Source organism: Salvelinus alpinus, chromosome 12 (genome assembly GCF_045679555.1).
Source record: "Salvelinus alpinus chromosome 12, SLU_Salpinus.1, whole genome shotgun sequence".
In the NCBI taxonomy this organism is placed as follows: domain Eukaryota; kingdom Metazoa; phylum Chordata; class Actinopteri; order Salmoniformes; family Salmonidae; genus Salvelinus; species Salvelinus alpinus.
In genome coordinates, this window is record NC_092097.1 from 33,618,565 (window position 1) to 33,641,980 (window position 23,416).

At 43.3% G+C, this 23,416-nt stretch overlaps 3 protein-coding genes across 6 annotated transcripts in view; 1 reads left to right on the forward strand and 2 right to left on the reverse strand.

Annotated features, from left to right (window-relative positions):
• LOC139535938 (cathepsin Z-like) overlaps positions 1-8,906 on the forward strand; it is a 23,767-nt gene extending 14,861 nt beyond the window's left edge. Inside the window, exons 4-6 of the mRNA XM_071335916.1 lie at positions 17-167; positions 6,800-6,965; positions 7,444-8,906. Of these exons, the coding sequence (XP_071192017.1) occupies positions 17-167; positions 6,800-6,965; positions 7,444-7,569 (443 nt within the window). The 3' untranslated portion in view covers positions 7,570-8,906. The remainder of the gene's footprint in view (positions 1-16; positions 168-6,799; positions 6,966-7,443) is intronic.
• Positions 7,119-14,990, reverse strand: LOC139535937 (negative elongation factor D). Of its 3 annotated transcripts, none has more exons than XM_071335914.1 (15): positions 14,757-14,990; positions 14,433-14,542; positions 14,237-14,346; positions 13,919-14,028; positions 12,664-12,771; positions 12,410-12,562; positions 11,906-12,036; positions 11,345-11,510; positions 10,940-11,074; positions 10,604-10,743; positions 10,358-10,472; positions 9,880-9,975; positions 9,641-9,781; positions 9,385-9,514; positions 7,119-9,270 (listed from the first exon to the last, which is right to left on the reverse strand). In XM_071335914.1, the coding sequence occupies exons 1-15, from the start codon at positions 14,811-14,813 to the stop codon at positions 9,236-9,238; spliced, it is 1,737 nt and encodes a 578-aa protein (XP_071192015.1). In that variant the 5' UTR covers positions 14,814-14,990; the 3' UTR covers positions 7,119-9,235. The 3 variants fall into 3 exon arrangements, with proteins under 3 accessions (XP_071192015.1, XP_071192014.1, XP_071192016.1); XM_071335913.1 differs by having other exon boundaries at positions 14,433-14,545; XM_071335915.1 differs by having other exon boundaries at positions 14,433-14,565; positions 14,757-14,989.
• Positions 14,991-17,001: 2,011 nt separating this feature from the next.
• The window catches only part of LOC139535935 (lysine-specific demethylase 5B-like), a 29,619-nt gene continuing 23,204 nt past the window's right edge, over positions 17,002-23,416 (reverse strand). For both annotated transcript variants that reach the window (XM_071335912.1, XM_071335911.1), the window contains 9 exons: positions 23,020-23,140; positions 22,424-22,779; positions 21,034-21,172; positions 20,571-20,750; positions 20,045-20,203; positions 19,216-19,732; positions 18,847-19,043; positions 18,221-18,478; positions 17,002-17,900 (listed from right to left, as the gene is read on the reverse strand). In XM_071335912.1, the coding sequence (XP_071192013.1) occupies positions 17,766-17,900; positions 18,221-18,478; positions 18,847-19,043; positions 19,216-19,732; positions 20,045-20,203; positions 20,571-20,750; positions 21,034-21,172; positions 22,424-22,779; positions 23,020-23,140 (2,062 nt within the window). In that variant the 3' untranslated portion in view covers positions 17,002-17,765. The remainder of the gene's footprint in view (positions 17,901-18,220; positions 18,479-18,846; positions 19,044-19,215; positions 19,733-20,044; positions 20,204-20,570; positions 20,751-21,033; positions 21,173-22,423; positions 22,780-23,019; positions 23,141-23,416) is intronic.

Genomic DNA, 23,416 nt, shown 5'->3' on the forward strand with positions numbered 1-23,416 from the left:
ATATTGTGTCTTGCAGAGTGCAAGCCATTCAATCAGTGTGGAACCTGCACAACGTTCGGGGTCTGTAACATCATCCAGAACTATACCCTGTGGAAGGTCGGAGACTTCGGCGCCATCAGTGGGAGGGAGAAGATGATGGCTGAGATCTACGCTGGAGGACCTATCAGGTTAGGAACTGGTCAACATGGGCTGTGTCTCAAATGCAGGGGTGCAACTTTCACGTTCTGAAATTGCATTTTTCTGTTTGACTTAATAGAAACAAGTATTTATTCCCAGTTCTGAGCTAGTAGTGTAACTGAAATGTAACGTCAGCTAATGTTTCATCTCGACTGAAATTCTGTCTGAAGAGAAACAAACTAGCTAGCTAGTAGACCACAACCAGTTCAACTCTAGCTATCTGTAATATAGCAGAATCCAACAGCTGCTGTGTGTATGGAAATGTCCCCTGTGTCCCGTTTTCAAGAGGTAAATTAACTTGGCTAGTTTTTGTCAGTTGACTCACCATTAGAGCTAGCCAATGTTAGTTAGCTAGCTCACTCACTTGATATATTATTTTTTAACGTAGACCTGAATCAAATCATGAAACCAGCAGCCAAATGATGGAAGACTGATATTCTGATGTTAACAGCGAAATGTGAGTTTTTATTAGTCAGTATAGCATAAATTACTGCATTTTAAGACCATCAATAGAACATCCTATATGCCAGTGACACTGAATATCATGCACTCAGAAATATAATTCCTCTGTTGGAAGTGTAAAACACAAAAGTTATGATCTTGTGAAGGCTGACTGAATTCTGGCAAAGAGTATGTTCTTTTGTCTATGTCTACAGATTCTTCTTGTTTTGTTTGCTTGGAAATGTTGATACTGAAGACTGTTATCAGAAGAAACTGTGTAACCTTGCATTTATAACTGCTAAGAAATGCATTGCCATTTAATTGAAATGTTGGTTGTCCTCGCACAGTGGCAGAAATGTCAAGTTATGTATCACTAGATTTGATTTTATTACAAGATTAAGGGTATACTGTGCAACTTTCATAAAGTCTGGATGCCGTATATTGAATAGCCTACTGTATGACAAAGGGTCTGTATTGAAAACATGAGATTTAGCCGGAGTTGCAAATAGATTTAAAAAAAATTCATGGCACTCAAGACAGCTGTGTGATTTGCGCCTGTCTTGGTGGACTAATCCATTGAGGAGCCCACGGGGATGCCTCAGTCCAAGAATATGGCATGTGTCTCGCCAGAATGCTTGCTCTCCCGCAACTTTGTGGATATTCATTGTATCATAACTTCATTGTGTGCATTGTTGTCTATCAATTCCCCATTACGTACATCACCAGTAGAAGCCTACATTTACCTTTAATTCCTAGAATTTCTAATCCGCTAACTTTGTTTTGGTTATGGTAATTTATGTTAATCAATTCAATATATTATTAGTAATTTACCATTCTCGTGTGTTTTGCAGAACTCACAACCTATGCTACACTTGTGAGAAACAAGTTTTTGTTTATTTCATTCCATTTACGAGTTTTGTCAATTTATTAATCGTATTTTGTTTGAAATGCTCCTGTCAATGTTGAGTAAGGACGAGCACCTGATTACACATATAGAAGTAAGACCGGTGAATGTGCCCATTTGGGGATGTCTGATTTTGTATTTCTGATTGTCTTAACTCACTACCACTAATGAGCTGTGGAGCTTCTCAAAGTAATTTTTCTTCACTGCAAACAGCAAGTAAATTAAGTCTGTTTTTAGAATCAATTGAGAATGACAATAGTTCCTCAAAGTATTTGAACAATATTTCCAACTTTCTCCCTTTCGATAACCACAAGTCATTAAAGGGAAATATGTAATGCTCTGATCCAGTGGAAACATCATAAAATACCTGATATACTTTTCCCTTGCACAAATAGCCTCCAGCTGTGTTTGTCCCGAGCTCACTGGCACAGGAAACAGAGGGCCCAGAATATTTTATACAATGTTTGCTAGTGTAAGTTTTGGGGCACCCAGTTGATATAATGTTTCAAGATCGTTGCAGATTGGTTACGCATGGCCAATGTGATTTATAGAATATTTATCAGGATATTTTCTACTTGCAGGCTGCAATGTTTTTGCTTTATGTAGGTTATTACATAGCTAGCAATGGCAATAAAAGTTACTTTTAGATTAGTTTATTTTTCATTTAGATAGAATGTAGATTAACCATAGACAAGGATTTTGAGATGCAAAGATTCTAAATGAAAATGTGCATATGAAAATCATGATTGGTAGAAATGGTCAAATTGGCACTCCAAATAGAAAAGGTTGCTGACCGCTGGTGTAGCCTATTACCTGCAACTTCAGGCCAGCAGCGGGAGAAGGGGGTTCGGGAACAGGTTTTTTTACCCTTATGGTTAGGCTCTCTGGCTCCCTCTTGTCATTTATTTAATTAAACAGCGTGTTTAAAGCATCAGACAAGTTCAAACATATAGGGTGTGTCTCTATATAGGCCAATGGAAAAATAGAATCTTTAAAGAAAAGACTACTCTTGGTGGGCCAATATTTTATTTTTGTCAGGGACTGCCCAAGTAGAAATCGTACCCCCCCCCCCCCACACACTTCTATAACCAAAGTTACACTATGTAGGGAATGGGGTGCCACATAAATCCGTAACCATGGGCACCCTCATAGATATCATCCTGACCAACTTGTCCTCTAAATACACCTCTGCTGTCTTCAACCAGGATCTCAGCGATCACTGCCTCATTGGCTGAGTCCGTAATGGGTCTACAGTCAAATGACCACCCCTCATCACTGTCAAACGCTCCCTAAAACACTTCAGATATAGCCTTTGGTTCACCCCAGACTTGACTGCCCTTGACCAGCACAAAAACATTCTGTGGCGTACTGCACTAGCATCGAATAGCCCCAGCGATATGCAACTTTTCAGTTAGGAAAGCTAAGGCTAGCTTTTTCAACCAGAAATTTGCATCCTGCAACACTAATTCCAAAATGTTTTGGGACACTGTAAACTCCATGGAGAATAAGAGCACCTCCTCCCAGCTGCCCACTGCTCTGAGGCTAGGAAACACTGTCACCACCGATAAATCTACGCTAGATAATTTCAATAAGCATTTTTCTACGGCTGGCCATGCTTTCCACCTGGCTACCCCTACCCCGGTCAACAGCCCTGCACCCTCCACAGCAACTTGCCCATGCCTACCCCATTTCTCCTTCGCCCAAATCCAGATAGCTGATGTTCTGAAAGAGTTGCAAAATCTGAACCCCTACAAATCAGCTGGGCTAGACAATCTGAACCCTCTCTTTCTAAAATTATCCACCGCAATTGTTGCAACCCCTATTACTAGTTCAACCTCTTTTTCGTATCGTCTGAGATCCCCAAAGATTGGAAAGCTGCTGCGGTCATCCCCCTCTTCAAAGGGGGAGACTCTCTAGACCTAAACTGTTATAGACCTATATCCCATCCTGCCCTGCCTTTCTAAAGTCTTCGAAAGCCAAGTTAACAGATCACCGACCATTTCGAATCCCACCGGAACCTTCTCCACTATGCAATCTGGTTTCTGAGCTGGTCATGGGTACACCTCAGCCATGCTCAATGTCCTAAACAATATCATAACCGCCATCGGTTAAAAGACAATACTGTGCAGCCGTATTCATCGACCTGGGCAAGGCTTTCGACCTTGGTTTCACAATGACTGCCTCGCCTGGTTCAAGTGTGTCAAATCGGAGGGCCTGTTGTCCGGACCTCTGGCAGTCTATGGGGGTGCCACAGGGTTCAATTCTCGGGCCGACTCTTCTCTGTATATATCAATGATGTTGCTCTTGCTGCTCTGCTCTGATCCACCTCTACGCAGACAACACCGTTCTGTATACTTCTGGCCCTTCTTTGGACACTGTGTTAACTAACCTCCAGATGCTTCAATGCCACAACTCTCCTTCCGTGGCCTCCAATTGTTCTTAAATGCAAGTAAAACTAAATGCACGCTCTTCAACCGATCGCTGCCCGCCCGTCCAGCATCACTTCTCTGGACGGTTCTGACTTAGAATATGTGGACAACTACAAATACCTAGGTGTCTGGTTAGACTGTAAACTCTCCTTCCAGACTCCCATTAAGCCTCTCTAATCCAAAATTAAATCTAGTCTGCTTATATAAATCTAGAGTCTGCCTATTTCGCAACAATGCCTCCTTCACTCATGTTGCAAAACTGACTATCCTACCGATCCTTGACTTCGGCTATGTCATTTACAAAATAGCCTCCAACACTCTACTCAGCAAATTGGATTCAGTCTATCACAGTGCCATCCGTTTTTGTCGCCAAAGCCCCTTATACTATCCACCACTGCGACCTGTATGCTCTCGTTGGCTACATATTTGTTACCAAACCCACTGGCTCCAGGTCATCTATAAGTCTATGCTAGGTAAAGCCCCACCTTCTCAGCTCACTGGTCACCATAGCAACTCCCACCCGTAGCACGCGCTCCAGCAGGTATATTTCACTTGTCATCCCCAAAGCCAACACCTCTGTCCACTTTTCCTTCCAGTTCTCTGCTGCCAATGACTGGAACGAATTGCAAGAATCACTGAAGCTGGAGACGTATCTCCCTCTAACTTTAAGCATCAGCTGTCAGAGCAGCTTACCGATCACTGTACCTGTACACAGCCCATCTGTAAATAGCACACCCAACTACCTCATCCCCATATTATTTGTTTTGCTCTTTTGCACGTCAGCTGCACATCTATCACGCCAGTGTTAATGCTAAATTGTAATTGTTTTGCCTCTATGGCCTATTTATTGCCTTACCTCCCTAATCTTACTACATTTGCACACACTGTACATAGATTTTTCTTTTGTTATTGACTGTACCTTTGTTTGTAAGTCTGTTGTTTTTGTCGCACTGCTTTGCTTTATCTTGGCCAGGTCGCAGTTGTAAATGAGAACTTGTTCTCAACTGGCCTACCTGGTTAAATAAAGGTGAAATTTGGAACTGGACTGGGTTAACATGGTGACTGCTTCTCTTCTCATGAACTCCCACCTAACAATGACTGTGTATGGATTTGCACAAGATGTAAAGCCAAGTCACAATTAAATGGGCACATATCTGATATGTAACAAAGGGTTTTTATTTTTACTATTTTCTACCTTGTAGAATAATAGTGAAGTTATAAAAACTATGAAATAACACATATGGAGTCATGTAGTAACCAAAAAAGTGTTAAACAAATCAAACTATATTTTAGATTCTTCAAAGTAGCCACCCATTGCCTTGACAGCTTTGCACATTCTTGGCATTCTCAACCAGCTTCACCTAGAATGCTTTTCCAACAGTCTTGAAGGAGTTCCCACATGCTGAACACTTGTTGGCTGCTTTTCCTTCACTCTGCGGTCCAACTCATCCCAAACCATCTCAATTGGGTTGAGGTCGGCTGATTGTGGAGGCCAGGTTATCTGATGCAGTACTCCATCACTCTCCTTCTTGGTCAATTAGCCCTTACATAGCCTGGAGGTGTGTTGGTTCATTGTCCTGTTGAAAAACAAATGGTAGTCCTACTAAGCGCAAACGAGATGGGATGGCGTATCGCTGCAGGATGCTGTGGTAACCATGCTGGTTAAGTGTGCCTTAAATTCTAAATAAATAACTGACACTGTCACCAGCAAAGCACCATCACACCACCACCATGCTTCACGGTGGGAACCACACATGCGGAGATCAGCTGGTTACCTACTCTGCGTCTTACAAAGGCATGGCGGTTGGAACCAAAAATCTTGAATTTGGACTCATCAGACCAAAGGATCGATTTCCACCAGTAATGTCCTTTGGTCATGTTTCTTGGCCCAAGCAAGTGTCTTCTTCTTATTGGTGTCTTTTAGTGGTGGTTTCTTTGCAGCAATTCGACCATGAAGGCCTGATTGATGCAGTCTCCTCTGAACTGTTGATGTGTCTTGAGCGCTGTGAAGCATTTATTTGGGCTGTAATTTCTGAGGCTGGTAAATCTCTAATGAACTTATCCTCTGCAGTAGAGGCAACTCTGGGTTTTCCTTTCCTGTGGCGGTCCTCATGAGAGCCAGTTTCTTCATAGCGTTTGATAGTTTTTGCGACTGCACTTGAAGAAACTTTCGAAGTTCATAATTTTCCAGATTGACTGACCTTCATGTCTTAAAGTAACGGACTGTCATTTTCTCTTTGCATATTTGAGCTGTTCTTGACATAATATGGACTTGGTCTTTTACCAAATAGCCCTATCTTCTGTAAACCACCCCAAACTTGTCACAACCCAACTGATTGGCTCAAATGCATGAAGGAGGAAAGAAATTCCACTAATTAACTTTTAACAAGGCACACTTGTTAATTAAAATGCATTACAGGTGACTGCCTCATGAAGCTGGTTGAGAGAATGCCAAGTGTGGCTACTTAGATTCTTCAAAAATATAAAATATATTTTGATTTAACACTTTTGGTTACTACATGGTGCCATTTCATAGTTTTGATGTCTTCACTATTATTCTACAATGTAGAAAATAGTTTAAAAAAATAAAGAACCCTAGAATGAATAACTTTTAGGTGTTAACAAACTTTTGACTGATTCTGTACTTTGAGTCAGCTGAACTCGTGGATACCGTTTTTGTCTCTGTGTGCAGTTTGAAGGAAGTTGCTAACTAGTATTACCCATAAACTTCCAATCTGCTAGTCCATTCTATTTCCTTTCACGTCCTTGCAAAAACATACACAAAAAAATCATGCCGACTGTAATTAGTTTCGCTTTAACTAAAGTTTTTGTTTTCTGTCCTTGGTAGCTGTGGAATCATGGCCACTGACAAGTTGGATGCCTACACTGGAGGCCTGTACTCTGAGTACATTGAGGAGCCCTTCATCAACCACATTGTATCTGTTGCCGGCTGGGGCATGGATGAGAACGGTGTGGAATTCTGGATCGTCCGCAACTCATGGGGAGAGCCATGGGTAACATTTGTACATTTTAGTCATTTAGCAGACGCTCTAATCTAGAGCGATTTTTACAGTTGGTGCATTTGTTTTAAGGTAGCTAGGTGAGACAACCACAGATTAAGTAGCTATCCACAAAGTCAGTGCTAAGAAAAGACAAGTGAGTGTTGGTGAAAGTCAAGGGTGTTTTATTTTTTTATTGGGGGGGGGGGTTAATCAAGATGGACGTTAGGGGGAAGCTTGTTCCATCCTCATTGAATGAATGAACACTATGCATGCCATATTAGAGCTGGTAGTCTGTAGTGATCTTTCATGACACTAGCTGCAGCAGAGAATTTAAAACCTCACGCTCTACTATAGATTTACAAATCTTAACCGTTCCTGTAGTTTATTAACCTAACCATTACATGAACTTCACTTTCTATTATTCATGTGCGTTCTAGCATCTTTATCTAGCTGAAACTCCAGATTGAGTAAATGTGTTTTCTCTTGCCAGGGTGAGAAGGGCTGGCTGAGGATCGTGACCAGCGCCTACAAGGGAGGAAGTGGCAGTCAGTACAACCTGGCACTGGAGGAAGACTGCATGTACGGAGATCCCATCGTGCCCAAGACCTACATGTAGACAACAGGCAGTGGGACCAACCAATGTTTCTTCTAAAGACCTGGGGCCTCCATCAACCGTTGTGTAAATTTCACACTAAATATCTGTCAGCCATTTCTGAGAATACATACGTATCAAAATATTGAGATTTTAGGACTCAGACCTGTCGTAAAACTGCACACGTGAATGAGCTCTGCCTGGAAAATGCCCTCATTCACATTTTTATGGTGACAATAATGCCCTTTTATTTGCTATATCTATTGGAATTAGGCCAGTTTCTAAAAGAAAGCACAAATTTGATCAAATGTTTTTAGAGAATCTTAATATTTTGCAAAAGACAGTTTCTGAAAGAGAAAAAAAGTGGCAAATTTTTGTGGACCTGTCAGTCATTAGAACGTTTGAATTCAATGTTTTGCATAGACTTTACCCCCCAACCTAAATATGCTGGACTTCCCGTGAAATCGGAAACGTTGTCTAGTCTACTCTCAAACATTTAATTTATGGTAAGCTACTGACAGTTCCAAACATACTTCAATGTAAAAGACTATCTTATAAACTGCACTGCCTATGGGATTGCATGGACTATATATTTACTAGGCCCATTTTAAATTAGATGTGCATGGTAATTTGTTGTATGGCTAGCATCCAGAAAAGGGGAGGAATTTATTCTGCAATGGTTATGAAAATAAAATAGGAAATAATTTCCTAATTATTTTAGATTCCAAAACTAAATGTATACCTATCCATTTTTGCAATTTAATTTTTGTTGAATAAGCGTGTCATCCACCATTTGCACAAAATACCAACTTGCCTGCTTGGAATACCAGACTTCAACCACTACAAAATGTGTTTTCATGAATGCCAACTTCTGCATATAGGCAGCATTGTATATCTACGACAATCTCAGGCTACTTCCACATTGTAACATGGTAAAATCAGGAAAAGGGAAGTTATTTAAAAAAATGTTGCCTTGATGTGCTTTCGGATCTTTTTCTTATACAAAATGTTACTGAACAAGTCATTATGTACAAATGCTGATATTAGATGCACAATTAGCTTAAGCTCAAAAGGCTAGGAAGAACTAATTGTGGCTGTAAATGTTGAAGCTTTGATCAATTCTGATGCCACTTGTCTTTTGTTGTATGCAAATTTAACTGAATGATTTCAGTATTCTGAAAGCAAGGCCAGTTTTCAAACAAATGCACTGACATCTCACTGCACTTGTCTTCATGACAGTTTCCACAGTTCAATTTGTTTGAATCCAGGCCTGTTACAGAAACTTGTTGTAATAGTTGATGCATTTTCTGAACCACCTCAAAATAAATGATGCAAGATTCTTGTCAAATTGAAAAGGGCAACCATGAAAAAGGCCAAACCTTTTGAGCAGTCAGTCATACATATTAACAGAAAATGGACAACTTTAGCTCATACTAATGGAAACTACAGTGAAACGAATGGAGCTGCACGAGTTCTTCACATACCTCCCAGACATGCAATAATACACTACATCCTAATTCTGAAAGTCATGTTACACCACATTTGAAAATAAAAAGTTGCAGGTGAAACACCCAAGTGGTCAGCCGTCGGCCTGAATTGGCAATGTTCCAGTCCTCGTTCAGCTCATAACCAAAAGGTTCTGGTCTTCCCGCTACATCCTCAGTCAAGTTAAACCGAACCAGTGTCATTCTCAGTTCATCATGATGAAGTTGGATTTGCAGTGAGCTGAAACGGAGCAGAATGATAATTATATTTTAAGCTTCTATAACTGGGCAAAAGGGAAATATTTAGCCATGTAGACAGTTTTGGGCCATGAAAAAGATGGTATAAGAGATTGACCTATGAACTCTGCAACAGGGTCATGTTCTCCCTCTGTCCGAATGGTTCCAGCGATGCTGTCATTCTCCAGGATGGGCAGGAACAGCTGGACAAAGTCTGAAGTGTATGGCGGGGCAATCACATCCAACACCTGATAGGGCAAACACAAATATCCATATTTTCACTTCAGCTACCATTTTCTCAAGCGCAACTAAATTAGACCAACATTGTCTTTAGACGTTTTCACTTCACTTTAAATAGTTTCAGCAGGCCTTACTTCTGTTACGAAGTAGCGAATGAGAGAGATGTCCGTGTTGAGCTTCTCCAGGCACTTGCGGATGTATCCGACCACAGGCAACACGTAGCCCCGACTCAGCAGGTGGACCATACGATCCAACAGGGTCTTCTTCAGCTCCATCTGAAAGGGACAACACTCATAGTCAGCTAAGAACTCATCCACTGAAAGTCTATGGGGTGGTTGCATGGTCCCAGATTAAGCCTAAGCACAACACACGCCTGCTCCATGACGTCAAGCTGGGAGTGTTCTGTCTCAAATAGCTTGATCAGCAGCTGGAGGACCTGTGGGTGCAGGAGCTGGTGACAGGTGCTGATCTGGGGAATAAAAACAAACATGATGGTCTTAATCTCTGTCCCTACCACCTGATTGGTCTTTAAACTGCAAAACAATTCCAAGAATGACAGTTAAAGGCACAGTGTGTGTATGTCCCAAATGGCACCCTATGTTATAATATAGTGCACTACTTTTGACCCGTTCCAAATGACACCCTATTCCCTATATAGTGCCCTACCTTTTACCCATTCCAAATGGCACCCTATTCCCTATATAGTGCACTACTTTTGACCAGGGCACATAGCGTAAAGGTAGTGTGCTATATAGAGTCATTTGGACTTATATATCATAGGTACTGTGAGTCAACCATAATACCACAACTAAAACATCCTCCCTTAGCCAGTGAAAAAGTGCAACTCCTACCTCATCCAGAAGCGCTAGATGGACAGGGGTGTGGTCTGTCTGGAGCTGGAAGTAGCGGGGCTCAGAGACCGTCCAATCAACCCATTTCAGCACCCCCATGGCAACAACCGGGAACCTTCAAATGGACATAGTGATGTCTCAACCGACAGTGGTAACCAATTACATTATTGGAATCCTCTGACTTTAGCTACATATTGGAGATCATTGATGGGCTCACTAGGTTGGCTAGTTGGTTGCTGGGCTCACCGGATGCACTGGTACAGAGTGCTGAGCTCAGCCACCAGTTCTGTGGCTCCTTTGTTCTCATTGCAACACAGGTTATGGACCGTCTCAATGGCCTTGGAGGTGGACTTGAGCTCATCCTTGTTGATGTTCACTCGCTTGTTCTGTGGATGGATGAAAAGAGAGCCATACTGTTATCTGGCCGTTTTTATTTGGGTGAAAAAACACATGTAATTGGATAAAACATTTTTACATACTGGTAAAAAAAAAAAATCTAATTCTGCATATGAGCAACGACAGAACATCTGATAAGCTTAGTAGCATGAGGGATTATGTCAGGGGCGTTTTTGTTTCGGGTACCTTTTTCCATGTCTCGACCACACTGGCAGCGTAGGCCAGGATGTGAATGTATTTGTGTTTATGGTCCTGGTTGATCTTGGAGCCTGGCTTGAATAGCGACTGCATAAACAGGTCCAGGAAGGCAGGCACTCGAATCTGAAGAGACACAAGGGAAAATACTTCAACCATTCTCTCAAAAGACAATATCAACAGCTGAAAGACAAGCAAATCTCAGTTTAGCATCCAGGTAAAGCTAGCCTGGTCCCAGATCTGTTTGTGCTGTCTTGCTAACTCATATTGGTCATTGTCACGTCAAACATGCAAGGCAACCGGTGAAAATATCCCTCCATCTAACTTGGAAAATTGCACCTTATTCCCTATGTAGTGCACTACTTTAGGTTATTTGGCTTGATGCCCCACACTAACCAGCTCTACGGGAGGTGGGTCCATGCTGCTGAACATCTTGAAGAGCACAGTGATGTCAGCAGGGTTGAGTGCCCCTTTGGACAGCATTGCACCCAGGGCCTGGCAAGCTCGAGGGTAGGCTGCTGCTGTGCCCAATGCTAGGGTGATCTGACTGGCATCATGCCCCCTGAAATGAAACAGCACAAGGAACAGTAAAACACTCAAATTAGCTCACTTTCTTAAACCGCTTTATTCCTGGAGGAACATATGGCATGTAATAAAATTAGCTACTATACAACAGTACTATACCCATTCAGTTGAGAGCATAACTTCATTAGACTGCCTTTTCAACAAAGCTGCTCACTCAATGTTCACGCTTATTGTAACACTGGATTTTACAGATAATACAACCATCCTTTCACAAAACGGAGGAATCAATTTAAATAAATTAAATGCATTTCCTTCAATCATATCTAATGCTGCCAAGATGGAGGACATGCATGAACAGCCTATGCTCCTTATAGGAGTCAAAAGCTTGTCAAGTAAGTCAATGCTGGCAAAATAGTGTAGAGGGCAAGATACCTCTGATGTGCAGACTTCTGTACTTCCTGGCCGATCCTGCGCATGGCCGACCCTCCCTGCTCCTCCTGAGACATGATGGACATCATGGCCTGGGCAAACAGGTAAGTGTGCTCCCCGTGACACACCATCTTCTGTGGAACACAGAAAAGGAGGAGAAAACAGTTCAGCTCCAAACCAACCACACAAACAGAGACACTCATGCCAAAAGACAGGTAGCCTGTTGTGTTGTGCTACCAATGTCCTGCAATTACATATTGGTTAGTGAAATACTGATTGAAGTACCACTTTCAAATTATTCAAAACCTTGAATACATCACATTTCCAAAATCATCAAACCAAGGATTTGTATTGAGTGAGAATGACAGATATGCCTAGATCTTATTATTGGGAACACCAGGGCCAGTAATCATAAAGCGTCTCAGAGTAGGAGTGCTGATCTCTAGAATCAGTATTGCCTTATAGATCCTAATGAATATGGACAGGGGGACCTGATTAGAGACTCACAGCGAACTCTGGCAGGTTCTTCTCCAGGTTGTCCTCTCCTCCATCCAGCAGTGTGGCCAGAGAGGTTCTCAGGACCCTGGAGAACACCTCCAGCTGCTGGCACGCCGTGGACACACTGGTGATCTCCCCCTGGTAGCCCGCGTCTGAGATGAGCTGAAGACACACACACACAAAAATCAGCAAGGAGAGGAGGAACATGACACTGTTTGACCCATAACGACATTAGTTATTAACTGCTGGGTGATCATCAGTACCTTGACAGTGAAGTTGAGCATCAGACAGTCAGGGTGGGCCTCGGCCAGCTTGTAGAAAAGGTCTCTCCAGGTGGTGTGGGCGATCATCTGTTCCAGCCAGGCAGGAGTCTGACCCAACAAGAGGACAGGGTTACTAAACTCAGCAAAAAAAGAAACGTCCTCTCAATGTCAACTGCGTTTATTTCAGCAAACTTAACATGTGTAAATATTTGTATGAACATAAGACATAAACTGAACAAGTTCCACAGACATGTGACTAACAGAAATTGAATAATGTGTCCCTGAACAAAGGGGGGGGGGGTCAAAATCAAAAGTAGCAGTCAGTATCTGGTGTGGCCACCAGCTGCATTAAGTACTGCAGTGTATCTCCTCCTCATGGACTGCACCAGATTTGCCAGTTCTTGCTGTGAGATGTTACCCCACTCTTCCACCAAGGCACCTGCAAATTTCCAGACATTTCTGGGGGGATTGGCCCTAGCCCTCACCCTCCGATCCAACAGATCCCAGACGTGCTCAATGGGATTGAGATCCGGGCTCTTCGTTGGCCATGGCAGAACACTGACATTCCTGTCTTGCAGGAAATCGCACACAGAACGAGCAGTATGGCTGGTGGCATTGTCACCTGTGCAGGTGTTGTTACACGTGGTCTGCCACAGTACGGACATCGCAATTTATTTCCCTGGCAACATCTGCAGTCCTCATGCCTCCTTGCAGCATGCCTAAGGCACGTCCACGCAGATGAGCAGGGACCCTGGGCATCTTTCTTTTGGTGTTTTTCAGAGTCAGTAGAAAGGCCTCTTTAGTGTCCTAAGTTTTCATAACTGTGACCTTAATTGCCTACCGTCTGTAAGCTGTTAATGTCTTAACGACCGTTCCACAGGTGCATGTTCATTAATTGTTTATGGTTCATTGAACAAGCATGGGAAACAGTGTTTAAACCCTTTACAATGAAGATCCGTGAAGTTATTTGGATTTTTACGAATTATCTTTGAAAGACAGGGTCCTAAAAAATGGACGTTTCTTTTTTGCTGAGTTTATATACACTGTATACTCTGAGGGAAACACATTACATGCAAGAACACAGAGAATTAAAACAATTTATATGATTAATCAAGTTTTTTTTCTAGGAGAGTAAAACAGTATGAGTGAAAAAAACAGCAAGCAAGCAGGAGTGCACCAGTTTTGAGCTATCTGTCACATTCAGATCACAGCAAAGCATTGGTGGTTTGTCTTTCACTGGCGACTGATATCTCACCTCTCCCTCCACGGTAAAGATGGAGTCAGCCTTCTGGGGGTCAAAGTGCTTGATCAGCAGACTCTTCAAGTGATTCTCTACCCGTTCCTGCACCTGAGCTGGCTCTACACCTGCGATACACAGTCCGAAAAAACATACATTCCACTATGCGTCTCAAACAGTGTGAGAGGAACAAAAAAAACATATTTTCAGTGATTGTGAAGTCCAGGGCTTCGTCCCAAATGGCACACTATTCCCCATGCAGTGCACTACTGGTCAAAAGTAGTACACTGCAAAGGGAAAAGGGTGCCATTTGCAGCCCAGTCCATTGTTGTTTACCCATCTGGATGAGCCACTCTGCCAGCAGGTTGACAGTCTGGGCCACAGCGGAGTAGTTCTCCGACAGGAGCTGGATGACGTGTTCAGGGGAGCCACCAGCCTGAAAATATCTGTGGAAACAGAAGCTTCTTCAGGAAATGGTTCGATTCTTCACACACTAACGTTACTAGGCAGACACACGCAATAGTGTGTTTACGTTTTAAGGGTGTTGAATACAGCAGGCTCCATGATGTAATCTCTGCTGGAGAACTTCTGTAGGCAGTCCTCCTGAACTTTCCCATCATTCTCCCCTTCAACATAGTCGTCCTGCTATATGAAAGTCCACATCACTTCAGCCAAGGAAAGAACATCTTAACATTGAATCTATCGCCATATAAATTCACGATTTGGCTCTGTCAAACAATGAATCAACAGCCTGCAACAATGTAGCTACAATATATTTTTTTAGCTACATTGCCATTACTAGCGACATTGTACATTCACTAGCTGGCTACATACAGTAGCTAAATATTGTGCTTACATTGCCATCAGGACCATCCCAGTCCCCAATATTCCTCTCGTAATATTCCTCGTCCATGATGACGAGAGTGAGTAGGGTTTATAATGTGAAGCACACGGCGAGTTATAATAAAGCAGGCCTAGCTAATACATTAGAAAACAGTACAGTGTGTTTTTTAAACAATTAGATAGCCTTTGCCTAAGCTAACTTGCTAGTAAAAAAAATCTCACTCAGATATCTGAAGGTCCATAGTTACATGCGCCCATTGCGCCGCCTTGTGGCTTGGCAGAATAAATGCGTGTTTCCTGCTGTAGTGTAGACAGACGACAAACGAGAAATACAAACAAATATAGATTCATTCCAGTTGATTTGCTCTCGAACACAATGGACATATTGTGGTGCGCATTTTTTAACTGAAGATGCACGACTGTGGGGTAAACAAGGGGTAAAAATAAGGATATGGAACTGTTTTGATAACTGGTGTGAGGATTTGATAGAAGAAAACAAAATGGTGGAAAATAGAGCATTGGGGAAAGAAATCTCCCATCTTCACTCATCAGTGGTTAAAGAAAAGATGAGGACTTGGAATTACACTGAACACAAATATAAACGCAACATGTAAAGTGTTGATCCGATGTTTCATGAGCTGACAAAATAATCCAGACATTTTCCATATGCACAAAAAGCTTATTTGATTACATCTCTGTTAGTGAGCATTTCTTTGCCAAAAGAATCCATCCACTGGACAGGTGTGGCATATCAAGAAATTCATTAAACAGCATGATCATTACACAGGGGCACCTTGTTTGGGACAATAAAAGTTCACAGTTGTCACAACACAATGCCACAGATATCTCAAGTTGAGGGAGCGTGCAATTGGCATACTGACTGCAGGAATGTCCACCAGAGCTGTTGCCAGGGAATTGAATGTTAATTTCTCTACCACAAGCCACCTACAATGTAGTTTTAGAGAATTTGGCAGTATGTCCAACCGGCCTCACAACCGTAGACCACGTGTAACCAAGCCAGCCCAGGACCTTCACATCCGGCTTCTTCACCTGCAGGATCGTCTGAGACCAGCCACCCAGACAGCTGATGAAACTGGGTTTGCACAACCAAATAATTTCTGCTCAAACTGTCTCAGGGAAGCTCCTCTGCATGCTCGTCGTACTCACCAGGGACTTGACCTGACTGCAGTTCGGCGTCGTAACCGACTTCAGTGGGCAAATGCTCACCTTCGATGGCCACTGGCGAGGTGTGCTCTTCACAAATTAATTCTGATTTTATATGTATGGCACGTGTGGGCGAACGTTTTGTTGATGTCAACGTTATGAACAGAGTGCCCCATGGTGGGGTTATGGTATGGGCAGGCATAAACTAGACACAATGAACACAACTGCATTTTGTCGATGGCAATTTCAATGCACAGAGATACCGTGATGAGATCCTGAGGCCCATTGTCGTGCCATTCAGCCGTCGCCATCACGTTTCAGGATAATGCACAGCCCCATGTCGCAAGGATCTGCACACAATTTCTGGAAGCTGAACATTTCCCAGTTCTTCCATGGCCTGCATATTCACCAGACATGTCACCCATTGAGCATGTTTGGGATGCTCTTCATTGACAGCATGTTCCAGTTCCTGCCAATATCCAGCAACTTCGCACAGCCATTGAAGAGGACTGGGACAACATTCTACAGCCTGATCAACTCTATCTATGCAAAGGAGATGTCGAGCTGCATGAGGAAAATGGTGGTCACACCAGATATGGACTGGTTTTCTGATCCACACCCCCCTACCTTATTTAAAACGGTATCTATGACCAACAGATGCATATCTGTATTCCCAGTCATGTGAAATCCATGGATTAGGGCCTAATGAATTTATTTCAATTTGACTGATTTCCTTATGAATTGATGCATTTATTTAGATACAAATATGGAAAGAAATAGCTAAGCATCAGTGCGAGCTGAATAATACAATTTTTTATATTTTATTGGAAGATTAGAATGTTAACAGTAGGGCTTGTTGACATGTATAGTAGGAGTTGTTTTTGGATGATATAATTCTACATATTTAATTGAAAGTAGCAAATATCTCATGTATCATGTTTAGCCCACTCACAGTACACCTGTGGATTATTCTCAGCCATTATAATCCCGTTATTCTTCAGATAATTAAATATTCTTGTCCATGGGACTCACAGATATTAAATGCCTACTTGAGTTAGGATAGCTTCTACACTGAGAAAATACAGACAACATACTTGTGGGAACAAATTATTTTATTTCTTATGCAAACTGCAACGCATTAATCATATTTACCCAAAGGAGGAAACAAGTTGAATGATACCCGTGGCAGTTAATTCACACAGTTCCTTATGTTAGCCATGTTGCAAGTCAAATATCACTTTCAACCTGCAGCCTACAAGGGCGATCTATAGGTTCTATAGTATAGAACCATTTCTAAGCACAAACAGCTCAGACAAACTGAACTCAAATTAACAATTCAGTTATTGCTCAGATAAATAATATTAGCTCTACAAGAGAAGAAAAAGGGTTCACATTGTTGTTCAGATGCATGTACAAAAACTGGGTTCCAAAAATGTTGTCCAATTGACTTCTTCTGGTTGAAAAATCCCTGCGTTGTCTTGTTACACATGCAAGTAAAGTCAGTCAAGTGAAAATGTCCTGTTTCCTCCACTTTATTCTGCTTCGCATACAGTTGGAACCTCACGCAGTACAATCTGCATCATGTCGTTGATGATTGGAAAGATGAAGTTTGATTGGCTGTATAAAGCCAGCCACTATAACAAAACAGCGATGGAAGAGTCAATAGCTCTGAAAAGCAGTTTGGGCTGGGAAGGAGGAGGAAGGAGCACTGTTGTCACCAAGAAGAGCTAGATCAGGAAGGTCAATGAGGAGGCGGTGGGGCCAGAGCATAGCTGAGAATGGGGAAGGGAAATAACTGGGTGGTTATACACCCAGAGCTGTGACTAAACGAAAACTGATGATTCTTCAAAACTGGTCTTCACTCCCTGGTGTGGTCTGGCTGTGTGCAGCTGATACAGATGTAGTCCTCTTTCTCTGCCTGCTCTGCAGACACTCCTACACAGATCTGGTGGAACCACTGCTGGCAGCTGCCATCACACTGGACCCAATTCACCTGAGAAAAACAGAGGGAAATATAATGCACAACGCAGCATCATATGATGCAAAATACATCATACCGGCTGTATATCTGTATTTTGAAAGTTATACATCTTGAAAACGTCATTGCTTACATGTAAAACAGTTTGGGACTATATCAACAATGGACTAATGAAACAAATACCAAAATATAGTTTTGGGTGGAATCTTCCTTTAATACAAATCATACTACATACTATTTTCAATATAGTCCAATTGCTAAAACAATGTGATGTGAGGGAAAACACACTGAAATGACCCACAACATAATGCAGTGGAGGGGGGTTTAATGCTAACCTGTTTCCCCTCTGGCTCTCTGCACCACGGTGCAGCGCACAGGTTGAAGTCTTCATCAGAGTCCGAAAGGGAGAGGTCAGAGTGAGTGGCGGTGGGTGAACAGGTCCCCTTGGTCTCCTGGCTCCTCTCCCTGTTCATCTTGGGCTTCTTCTTGCAGGGCTTCTTGGCTTTGTCCTTGCGCTCGGAGCCCTCCTTCTCCATGCACCGCTTGGTCCGCTTGCCGTTCACAGCCTCCTTCTTGAGACAGGCTACTCCGTTCTGGTGAAAACAGTAAACACGCATTTAAGTCACACACATGAATGTAAATGTTTTTGTATGTATGTAATTTTGTTTGAATGTAATGTTTTCTAACTTCGTCTTTTAAAATCATATGTCAGTTTGTTTTACCATTGTGGACCACTTTGGAAATAAGTGTTTTAATTAATGCTTTTAAGTGGCATCTTCTGGGATCCAGCGCAGATCTTATATTATTTTTCACCCAAATAAATTCATTCAAAAATAATTAAAAAAGGTCAACATGATGAACAAAAGTTCAGAAACGTCTCAAATACATCAAAACAACCCTTTAATCAAGTGGTTGACCTGCTATCTGAGCTGTGCCTCACAGTAGTAGACTAGTATGTTACCTGGTTGTGAGGGGGGCTCCCTCCCTGAGGGTTGTGCTGGTGTTGGTCCTGCTCTGTGCTGTGCTGGGGAGAGGGGCTGTCTGTGAGGTTGTGGGAATCCAGTCTGCTGAGGGACATGTACAGCTGCTGGGTCTCAGGCAGAGTCACCTGCAGCAGGAAGCCCTCCACCATCAGCTCCTCCAGCTCAGGGCTCAGTCCTGAAACACACACCAATAACACAGTTCAACACAGCCCTTAAAAGCAATAGTTCATTTTTCTTCTTCTGTGTAATACATTTTACATGTGTTAGACATTGATAGAAATTTGATAAAAATGTGAATTGTTATGAGAGGTTGGGATATTCGATGTTGTTGCTAGCCTGACACGGACCCTGCAGAGGAATGCACTGGTGATCCGTGTAAAATGATGCGCTGTATGTTTCCTGAGATGGAGCCGAGGTGGGACTGGATGAGCCCCAGCGCTGATGTGATGTCATCAGAGCCACCCCCCCCTCTGCGGAGGCCTGCTGCATGCGGTGCTGCCAGCGGACTGTCCTCTCGATGAGGAAGCGTAGGGCATCTCCCTCAGGCAGCCGCACCCTGATGCGCTGCAGGGAGGCTAGCAGGGGAAGCACCCGGTCCAGAGGTGGCTTTTCAGAGCGCCGGCAATGGGGACACAGCCAGGCTTGGTTGGGTCGGGGGTCCTGGTTGGAGCCTGAGACACAGATGCGGTGAAAGGTGTCACTGCAGAGCTCGCACTGCAGCATGGAGCCCAACGGGGCATTGTGGCACACGCACACCCTCAACGCCCCGCAGTCGCCCGCTTGGAGGAGCTTGGACTCATTGGAGGCCCTGAGAGCCAGCAGACTATCCATCTCCTTCTGACGTACCTCGGCTAGAGTGACCATCTACAGAAAGGGGAACCAGCACAGGTTGGCATGACAAAACGCAATACTTACTACCTCAACATACATGTAACCAAACAGTAACCTACACAGTTATAGTATATGGAATTACAATACTGTATCAAACCATACATTTAATGATATGCACCTTCATATCATGGGTGCTCATATCAATGTGAAGGCTTCACTGATTGCAATAGTTGGGTGTTGTGGGTGTCTTTAGAATATGTTGGAAGTTAAATCAGTAAGTTCAATGGTATGCTTTTGGTAAATAAAAACATGTCCGTAGACAGACTGAGTAAGAGCAGCACGTACAGCAGAGGCGGAGTCCTTGCTCTCTGAGAGGGCCTTCTCCACGTCACTCAGGCAGTCCAGCCAAGTTCCATTTCTCTTGTTGCACTGGGTCACATCCTTTGCCCTTTTAGACTTTGACTTCTGAGACCCCATCCCAGCCTCACACCGGGGGCACAGCACCTAAACACACAAAGGAGACAATGAGCCAAATCCCCAAAAAACTCAGGATAAAATGAACATTATCAGCACTGAAATAAAACAAATCCATGAAATACATTCAGCAAGAGGTATGGCAGGTTTAATTTGAAACTAATCTATCTACGGCAATACTAGGCTTGCCTCTCAAACAAATATTTGGCAACAGATTCAGTCAGGAGATTTGAGTTGTATCCTGCACAGATTACAGTATCATCACAGCGCCCATAGGAGTCTGGTGTACTATAAAGGGAATAGGGTGCCATTTGGGGCACAAACTGACTATTTAGTGAAACAACCCCTAAGGCGTCTGATTATGTGTTTCGGCATTAGATTGTTGTAGGTAGTTTACCTCCAGCAGGGAGTAAGGGGAATTCTTCATTAGAAAGGTTTTGGCGGCGCTCTCCTTCCAGGCCTGCACGTCAGAGACCAGGGCCTCCAGTCGAGCCAGAGGGTCCAGCCAGACAGGGATGGTCTTGGCCCGGGACACCAGGTCAGTCAGGGTATCCAGCACAGGGATACGGCCTCCCAGCTATACACAAACACACACTTATAAGCAGTCTGGCTTTTTTTCCCCCTTTCCCAACTTATTTTTATTTTCAGTGTGGCATACCAGAAGCAGTTATTTAAAAAAAAAGGTACCAATATAGGACAGGTCTATATTCAGAGATGTCCCAATTAATTGGGTTCATAAATTAGAATGTTAGGCTATATTCCCTTCCTGGTGCACTACATTTGACCAGGGCTCTGATCAAAAGTAGTGCACTACATAGGGAATAGGGTGCCACTTGGGACACAGCCTAAGAGCCTCCTACCTGCAGGGTGTCTGCTTCCTGAAGCCAGTCTTTAGCCTGGTCCACCGTGTCCTTCAGCAGCAGACAGTTGGGCAGATAAGCAGAGATACTAGCCACCTCCTGAAGAGCTGCCTCAAGAGTTTCCACACAGTGACAGGGCCTGGACAAAATACAAGCTAGGCTTAAAAACACAAGTAGACTCAGTACTGCTTTTATCTTTAGTGTCAAGTGCTGTCAACACCTTTCACAACATCCCACAGTTCATATGGCTCTAGTGGTCACTTGTTACTTCAAATCAAATGTTATTGGTCACATACACATGGTTAGCAGATGTTATTGCAAGTGTAGCGAAGTGCTTGTGCTTCTAGTTCTGACAGTGCAGCAGTATCTAATAATTCCACATACACACAATCTAGTAAAAGGTATGGGGTGAGAATATATAAATATAAAATATATGGATGAGGAGTGACAGAGCAGCTAAGATCCAATATATAGTAAGAATAGATAGTGAAGGATACAGTATATACATATGAGATCCGTAATGCGAGATATGTAAACATTCTTATTAAAGTGACTAGTGTTCAATTTATTAAAGTGTCCTATGATATCAAGTCTGTAGGTAGGCAGCCACCTCTCTGTGCTAGTGGTGGCTGTTTAACAATCTGATGGCCTTGAGCGAGATGTTTTTCAATCTCACTTTAGCACAATGAGGAGTTACATTTCAGCCTGTCTGAAGAGAACGAACCGAACCAATAGACTAACCACCTCTGACGCAATGTTGCTTATGGACAGTGGAATTAGTGTTCTGTACATAACTTCTCTATTTCAAAAAGTTCAGAGTTGTCAAATAAGACCTTATAGTCCAAGATTTCTCAATACAGGCGACCGCCAGTTTACCCTAATAGCAATGGGAGCCAGCTCTGCGACTAGAGCCTGTGTGTAAACTGTTGTGTGAGCCAGCTGAGCAGAGCATTGTCCCAACCCACTGATACAGTTAATCCATCAGTGAGCAGCTTTCAACTCCAAATGCAAACCTTGCACTTTTCACTCTCTGCTGGCTGAACTTCTAAGCAGCTTTTCACAAGGTAGGTGTCAGTGCTACATATTTACTATTAACTATGTCAGTGTGATTTATTTTGTATCTCTATCCATTTCAAACATCTTGTTTTGTGCATCTCGTAACCATTTCCTAATGAAAATAAGTCTATGGCTTTACTATTAAAGTTTTTGTATTACTCAAGTTAGGAAAGGAGTTGACCTGAGACATGGCTGTAGACCACTACTACAGCTAGGATGAAAGGTGACAACTACTGAACCAAGAGATTTTCCTGTACATCCTTTCATGTAGGATAGAACCGGTCAACTTGCATATTCAACTACAGTACTGTCTAAGGCGCTCTCCTCCTCTCACCTGATCTCCATCAGGCTGAGAGCCCGCTCCTCCCAGTGCTCAGACATTGTAAGCAGCTCCTGCAGGCGCGCCATGGCTCTCTCCACCAAAGCATGCGAGGCCAGACCCACCCCCTGGTCTATCAGCCTCCGCATGGTGTCCAGACAGAGGCTGTGGGGCTGGCTGCTGGCCCCCTGAACCACCTCCAGCCAGCGCGCCTGCTCCAGCCTCTCCCTGAGCAGGCTTAGCTGTGGCAGCTCCACATCCAGGCTCAGGCTCACGTCCAGCAGGCTCTGCAGCTCCGCTGGGCTGGGGGCCTCGTCACAGAGGAGCCGCTCGCTGCACTGCTGGAAGTCATCCACGCGGGTAAGCAGGTCCTGGGGGAAATACAAGCAAGTAAAAGTGTCAATCAATGATCGCTGTTGTTTTTGTTCAGTGTTATCCTGGTCCTAAAAGATCACTGTGGCTGTACGTAGGCTTTTGCCACAGACTCCCAGTCTAGTGCATCATCAACTAATCAAAAATGTGCTGAGCGGAGTCAGGTGTGATAGCGAAGAGAGGAACACAGGAATTGTCACTGTGATGGTGGTGGATATATTCTGACCCTATAGTTGTACCTTGAGTAAGGGGGCCTGGCGGATGCTGCAGGGCAGCTTGTGCAGCTGCCTGACAAACAACCTGAGCTCCTCCACCGTCAACAGGTTCTGGCTCTGGGACTTCCCTCCACCTGAACGATACCTGACAACAACACACTAAAGGTCAGAGTCACAGCTAACCTACAGAGCACAAAAGCTGAAATTATTTTCACTAGGGCACATTATTCCTTTGCGCATTAGTTAGAACTATTTGGCTAACCATGTGGCTAGCAATACAAAAATTAGAAGTGGTAAAGGATTTCAACTTCAGAAAGCATCCAGCAGGTATATCTCACTGGTCATTCCCAAAGCCAACACCATCTTTGGCCGCCTTTCCTTCCAGTTCTCTCCTGCCAATGACTGGAACGAATTGCAAAAA

What these genes read in the sequence shown, in the direction of transcription:
- LOC139535937 (XM_071335913.1), bottom strand. Translation starts at nt 14,813, where the DNA reads ATGGACGAGGAATATTACGAGAGGAATATTGGGGACTGGGATGGTCCT. An exon ending in TTCGCTACTTCGTAACAGAA is followed by an intron (nt 9,515 to 9,640) that starts GTAAGGCCTGCT and finishes TTGCCCTATCAG; the next exon opens with GTGTTGGATGTGATTGCCCC. An exon ending in CCCTGTTGCAGAGTTCATAG is followed by an intron (nt 9,271 to 9,384) that starts GTCAATCTCTTA and finishes GCTCCGTTTCAG; the next exon opens with CTCACTGCAAATCCAACTTC.